At 39.7% G+C, this 7024-nt stretch overlaps 1 protein-coding gene across 1 annotated transcript in view; it reads left to right on the top strand.

The window, feature by feature from the left end:
• The window catches only part of SULT6B1 (sulfotransferase family 6B member 1), a 10334-nt gene extending 4301 nt beyond the window's left edge, over positions 1 to 6033 (top strand). The window contains exons 2-7 of the mRNA XM_019549740.1: positions 117 to 229; positions 457 to 546; positions 1512 to 1638; positions 2558 to 2652; positions 2937 to 3093; positions 5375 to 6033. Of these exons, the coding sequence (XP_019405285.1) occupies positions 117 to 229; positions 457 to 546; positions 1512 to 1638; positions 2558 to 2652; positions 2937 to 3093; positions 5375 to 5505 (713 nt within the window). The 3' untranslated portion in view covers positions 5506 to 6033. The remainder of the gene's footprint in view (positions 1 to 116; positions 230 to 456; positions 547 to 1511; positions 1639 to 2557; positions 2653 to 2936; positions 3094 to 5374) is intronic.
• Positions 6034 to 7024: the final 991 nt, after the last annotated feature.

The following is a 7024-nucleotide window of genomic DNA, read 5'->3' as shown; positions in this document are numbered from 1 at the left end:
CACATTGACAAATGCATTTTCCACAGTACTAAACCACTATAATGGGAAGGTTCTGAGATCTTTTATAAGCTTCTTATCTATTGTATTTATTTTAGTTTGCTTGTTTCTTTGCCCAGGTGCCAACTGGCTTATCCAGATCTTAAATGACCTGATCTTTACAACTTTACAGAAAAAAAGTGAAACCTTAGAACTGCCATTTATTGAATGTGGAGATCCAGAAAAATATCAGGTTAGTGGGGAGAAATGATTAAAACAAATGAAGTGCATTGTTTTTCTACCTGCTACCTACACACATACATGCACGCTAGTCATGTAGCATGTGGGGGTTTTTCTCCTGAAGAAAAAAGACTTAGATAATTGATGTTCTTTGATTAGTATAAGGGGCTAGCTCACATATGCCAACACTCTTGTACAAGTATAACAAAGTGATTCTCATTCTTTGGTTTGCTTTTAAAGAGGTTGAAACAGTTCCCATCTCCCAGGATTTTGGCAACTCATGTTCCCTATGATATGATCCCCAAGTCTATCTTTAAGAATAAAGCCAAGGTGAGTGCCCCACATCTATAGCATTTGAAGTGTAATTTTGGGGACAGAACCTTAATTGGACTAGAACCCAGGTGGTGGTGAGGAGAAGGTGGCTCTAAGACACCTTAATACTACTAAATTCTGGGGCCCGCTGGATGCTGCTTTGGCATTTGATGCAACTTAGATCACAGTTAGAGTTGTTTTAATTGACATTACCAGTAAGTCTTGGTTGTTGGCTCGGAATTGTTGAAGAGCCTTACAGCTACTGCTTCTCCTTTATACCAGAAAGGTTGGTGTGAATAGTGTAGAGGTTGGCTATGGTTACCTTAATGACTTACGTTTTCTTTTATGCACAAGAACAACCTGTTGAAGCCTTACACACATGGACAAGTTGCTGAATTTTATTTCAAGCCAGTGACAGTTCATCATGGAGCTATGGCAGATACATTAGGTTCAGGATAGAAGCAATAGTTAAACAAGGGGAGAGGAGTGATAATTCTTAGTGATTTTTTCAGTTGATATTTATTATAAAAGTTTTTTCTCATTTTTGCCTATTTTATTTTTTTAGAAATGCTTGTATTTACTCTAAGAGGTGTGACATGATTCCTGAGAAAGCGGGGAAAATGAATAGCACTAGTACAGTTTCCCAAAGGGGAATGCAGTAGTATTTTACAGAGAATGGGCTGTAAGATTCTCTAGAAATTCCCCAGTCTTGGGTAACCTGGACACAGAAGGATTTTTGGCAATATTACAGTCTTTTCAGTCTCTCAATTCTTTTGATTCTTTTACCACAAGATCATGCTTTAAAAGTGTCCACAGGGACTTTATTACCAATTTTTAAATTTGTTTTTGTGCCCCACATACTAATGAAAATATTTCATAGCTATAGTACAGTATTGATTACAGAATGTTAGTTGTACTATCCTTTTAGTTTACCAGGGGAAAAAAATGATCAAAAAATTGCTGACGTCTTCCTCCCATTTCAGATACTGGTGTTGTTTCGAAATCCTAAAGATACAGCTGCATCATTTTTCCATTTTCACAACAACGTCCCATCCATCCCCAGTTATAGCTCTTGGGATGAGTTCTTCTCAGAGTTCATGAATGGAAAAGGTATAATTTCTGTCTCTGAGTGTATCTGAAAAAGATAAGCAGAATAACAAATATTTGAAAACAACTGAATGAAGACAGTGGGAAAACAGCTGTGTAATGGTGAGATTCACTGGGGATAATTCCCCAGGATAAGATGCAACTGAATTCCAGTGTGTGATGCATGTTTTAAGGTAACTTTGCTTCTGAGCATCAAGTTATTCTAGGAGTCAAGCACTTGAATGATAGCTTAACAAGATTTTGTTCAAAATCTTTGCCACCTGCAGATGCAAAAGTTGATCAGAGTCAGCAGTACTAACGAAGGCATTTCAGTTTTGGCTACTGAGGCCAACAAAAATCCCGGTCCTAAATACCCCCTTCTTAAATATGGGCCCAATTGGATCTGGATTCAGATTTGGATTTGACTGCTCAGAGCCATCTTTAGTAACCATATGTATAGCACTGGAAGCTAAAACAGTGATACAGAGTAATGAAGTCCATGCTTCTAGACAAAGCCATTGCTTTCAACAAGAAATCTTTGCTTCTCCATATGTACAGCATATACAGCAACTATTTAATTCTTGTCTACATGGGGGTAACTTGTGGGCAGCAGAAATTGGTTCTTAGTGGGACATGAGACACTAAATGTGCAATAGATTAATTCTACTGTGAATTAGCGCATCATGGCAAAAGCTATGCTATTGCACTAATGTGCAGTAGAATTAGTCTACTGCACATTAGCATCACTTAAAAGGCATGTGCCTGCGCTACTACACAGTAGTGCTGAATATTGCTCATTTAGTTAGTACCTCTTATTACAAGTACTAAACTTATGCACAGTAATCATGGTGCATTAATGCACGTTTAGACGTGCCCAGTGAGAGAGAAATAAAAACTTAATTCTAAAAATGTTCAGGGTGAAGCTTTTCTGTCTGCTTTGCAGTCAGCTGGGGATCCTATTTTGACCATGCAGTTGCTTGGAATAAACACATTGAGGATGAAAATGTTCAGATTTTGATATATGAAGACATGAAAGAGGTAAAGGCATTGATACTTACAGGCAAGTATCTGATTCCCCCTCCCACTAAAGTTGATGGCAAAACTCAGAGTGATTTCAGTGGCAATATGATTATCTCATAGCAAAAAGCTAAATGTGGATGCAGGCTTTTAGAGCTGAACATCAAGGTCTCATAGCGAATATACTACTTGGGACCCTTATCGATAAGTCAAGGTCATATACCTCTCAAACACAGAACACTTTTTTTAGAGGAAGCATTTTATATTTCTCTATAATGTGTATCATTTCACTAAATTGCTTTCAGAACCTGGCTTCAGCAGTAAAGCAAATTGCTGACTTCTTTGGATTCTCTCCGAAGGCAGAGCAAATTCAGTCTATTGCAGACAGGGCCAGCTTCCAAGCAGTGAGGGATAAATCCCAGGAGACGCATGGCTCAGTTGGCCCAATTCTCTTCCGGAAAGGTAAAAATCCCAAACAAAATATCCCCTAGGTGGAGGCTACACTTCATTTAACTATGACAGGAACTTGAAGCAGTGGTTGATCAGTCCCTTCTGATTACCTTATTTTCTAGCAATGAAGCACAGTGAAATCATGGTGTTTGGTCATGGCTGGAATCAGTTCGTATGAAAATCAAGGAAAGGTTCTTACTAATTGCTGTAGAAGCTGGAGAAGGTTCTAAAACTCAATTTATGGCATATTTCCATAGAGTTTTCTTCTTAAGTTTCTTAGGCAGCTAGTGTGATTAAATGTGAATCCGAATAAAAATTTCAATCCAAAAACTATAGCTGTGGTTCCAGCTTTTTTGAACCAATGGATCACTTTCATTTCTCAGCATTTCTTCTGGAGCACCATGCATCCTTACTATCAAACTGTTAACAATTAAGTAATGGGTCAGGGGATGGTGTTATTTGTAGATGAACCAGGTATCACCTTTCATAGCCTCAGACCACAGTAAGGGAAAAACTTCTCCATCGGTTGACTTCTGTCATTGTCCAATCAGAGTCCCAGATTCAAAAGCCCTTCAATTTCAGGTGTCCAGAATCTATATTCATTTTTTTGCAGCTTAAAGACAGCCCTTGACTATAATATGATTGGTCCTTGCAGTTGTGAGTTATGTTTATGAACTTTTAGGGCCTGATCTCCCAGTGCCATTCATCTGGTATGTTTTTTACACCAGTGCAAAAGCAGGTGCAAAAGCAACCACATTAGAACTGCATTATGTTATATACTCTTTAGATTCACTTTGCAGTAGTGAAAATTATTGTGCCCATTCTGAGGCAGGTATATATATATACTTTTTCTCCCTAGTCAGTTGCACTGTTCATGAACATAAATGTGTGTTGTCTTCAAATATGGTAATAAAGGAGATTGGGGAATTCTTCTTTCTTGTAAATACTATATTTACTCAAATACAAGATTAGGTCCCCCCCAATAAGTATAGGGGGAAAGGACACCTTATCTTATATTCACATACAAGGAAACCACATTAAATGCATTGCTTATCTTTGAACTGCTGTTAAAGGAAGCATGTACTTGTTAATGGAAATTAATGATGAAGCTGATTAAATGCAGCCAAGACTGAGCATGACTATAATGTACATGGCCCATAGTGGGCAAACATGTTAACGGGAACCTACCACAAAGATAAGTTAGTGCAATCCACCTGGAAAAGATATATGATAGTGCCTATTGAGTGTAGTACCCCTGAATGCTGACTTTCCAAGTCATAGTGAGCCACTACATTGCATACATTTTGACTTCCTCTTCATTCCCACAGCTGAGCTGTGTCTTTCTTTCCCATTTCTGATGATTCCAGTTTCTATATCAGCCTTAAATATCTGGCAAACATTACCAAACAGGGCCTCAAACAGTTTACTCAGGATCCCTTGGTGGTCTCCTCATTCAGCCTGTCACAGCTGATTAGTCTGGCCCCCACCCTCCATGAGGTGAAGCAGGACTGGATTGCTCCCTTGCTTCCTATGCATATACATTTTTGCAGGATCCAAGGACTTGTGACAAGAACAGCTGGTTCCAGTCATGAGTGGGGGCTAAATAGCACATGGCTTTTTTGTGGGGTGTATCTGGGGTGTAGTGAACAGTGCTGAGCTGTGGGGTCGCTATGGTTTGAAATGCTGTTGACTCTGCTGGGGCCCAACCCAATGAACTATAGGTAAATCATGAGCCTTTTGGCTTTGGACTAATATCATGCATAATTTGTACTATATGTAAGTAGGTACTAATGTGCTGCTTGAAAGTGTGTTGATGGAGTACCTGTGCTAAAGCTTGCAGCAGTTTCAAAAAAGGTAAAATGCATCAATTCTGGATCAACTAAGTCTATGGGTACTATATGCAAATTACTACAGCTGTGTTTATTTCATGCTCAGTTTTTTCAAATGTGCAAATATGCTCCTCACTTCCATGTACTCAGGGAGAGAGCTGACAGGAAGAAAGGGTAGGAGCTGAAGTGGGGAAAAGTAGGGAGGTTGCAAAGGGACTACCTGATCCACCAGATTTATTCTCCCAGCTATAGCAGTAGGAGGGGGACAAATTCAAGGCAAGCCTCCCTAGATGCTATACCTGGAAAATTCTATCAAATTTACACATTTTCTATATATAGAATCTAATTATTGAGGGACCTTCTTATAATCAGAGTCATCTTGTGTATAAATAAATACATACAGTAAGTCTCTCAGTCACTGTAGGGATAGATTATCCTTTACTTGCTTTTTTTTTCAATTCCAGGAACCATTGGTGATTGGAAGAGCCTTTTCACTGAAGCTCAGAACCAGCAAATGGATGCCAAATTTAAAGAGTCTTTAGATGGAACGAAGTTGGGAGCAATGCTGAAGTATGATGTACACTGCAAAGCCTGAAATGGGTTACAGAAAAGTTTTGCTTCTGTGCCAGCTTTTCATTCACTTCTATTCTAAGTGGAATTGTTTAAATCAGGACAAATAGTTCTGTATTTTCACCTTGATCATTCAGCCTATAGTCACATGAATAATCCTTGTTTAGGCAGGTGGTGCCAATAGGATTTCCTGGATATATAAGGGTTATAGGGCCTGACCTTGGTCCTTAAACTCATTTTAGCTACAATGCTATGCTATTTAGTAGAACTCTATGTAAACTACAGTATGTAAGTGCTAGATTATTTGGATATGATGAAATTATTGGAAATCCATTCAACATGTTAGAGTGATTTTTTTCCAAGAGATCTTACACAGCAATCACTATGAATGTTCTTTTGCTTTCTACTTTGTAAACTCTTAATATTTCAGTATAAAAAGTGAACCTTTGTTTTGCTTGGTGTTATGTTTTCCTGTTTTCCAAGTGATGATGTTATTCCATGAAAAAGCAGGGGAATTGAGCGGTAGGAAAAACTCTTGAATACTTTAAATTCCTTCCTTCTCCAACACATATTTGTCTCTCAGTAAAATGAGGGCTATTCTGAGGGGTGTGGAGCACCCACAAACCCAAGGAAATCAGTGTGAGTTGAGAATGCTTAACACCAACTTGCAGTGTCTGTCTCATAATTAAAACTTTTTCACAACAAAGTTACAGAGACAGGAACCTTAAAGAGGTGCAGGCTGTCTAAGTTCACCACTACAGCTCCAAGACCCACTGGTCTGGAAGCAGTGCTCAATCAATATCATCTCAGTGGAGAACTGTGTGGGATGAGGAGAAGAGTGTAGTGTCCCCACACTACACTCCAGAACAGTTGCTGAGGACTGTCTCTCCAAGTGGGGTATGGAGTCACTGGGGATAGGGACAGAAATTACACATAAACCAGTATAAGTGATTGGAAACCAGTTCAAATCTGTAACACAACAGAAGTTCAGTGCACATAAACCACTTTCTAAATGGCTGAAGCCTGTTTAAGATGAACCTGGATGGACGTAGTATCTGACTTGACTGATTTAGGTTAAACTGGTTTATTGACCTTATGTTCCAGACCCCCTCCAGGCTCAAGTTAACACACAGTCCCCAAGCATCCCAGGAGGCTTTGCACCTCCCCTGCAACACCCTCCCCTCCTCCCTACCCCGCAGGCTGGGCAGGCTAATCTTGGCCCAAGCTGTCTGCTCCAGCCCAGCAGGGAGGTATGTTCTAGCACCCCCTGGCTTCTGGCCTGGACCACTGCAGGCATATGTCTGTGGGCATGTGTCCTCAGTGCAGGCACATGACCACTGCAGGCATATGTCTGCAGTGGACATTAATCAATGTCTGTTCACTTGTTTATCAGTTTAGTCTATGCAGCTTAGACTAACCCATAAAGATTGAATTGATTAGCATATACTTAGCCTGGGTGTGTAACAGGGTCCCCTGTTACAAAGAAGGAAGGGAAAAAGAGGATAGGGCCTTTTAAGAGGGACAGCACAGACTAGGAGTCCTGT

The sequence above is a fragment of the Crocodylus porosus genome, unplaced genomic scaffold (genome assembly GCF_001723895.1).
Source record: "Crocodylus porosus isolate Cpor-Errol unplaced genomic scaffold, CroPor_comp1, whole genome shotgun sequence".
NCBI classification, from domain to species: Eukaryota; Metazoa; Chordata; order Crocodylia; family Crocodylidae; genus Crocodylus; species Crocodylus porosus.
Note: the sequence above shows the minus strand (reverse complement) of the source record. Positions and strands in the feature narration are given on the sequence as shown.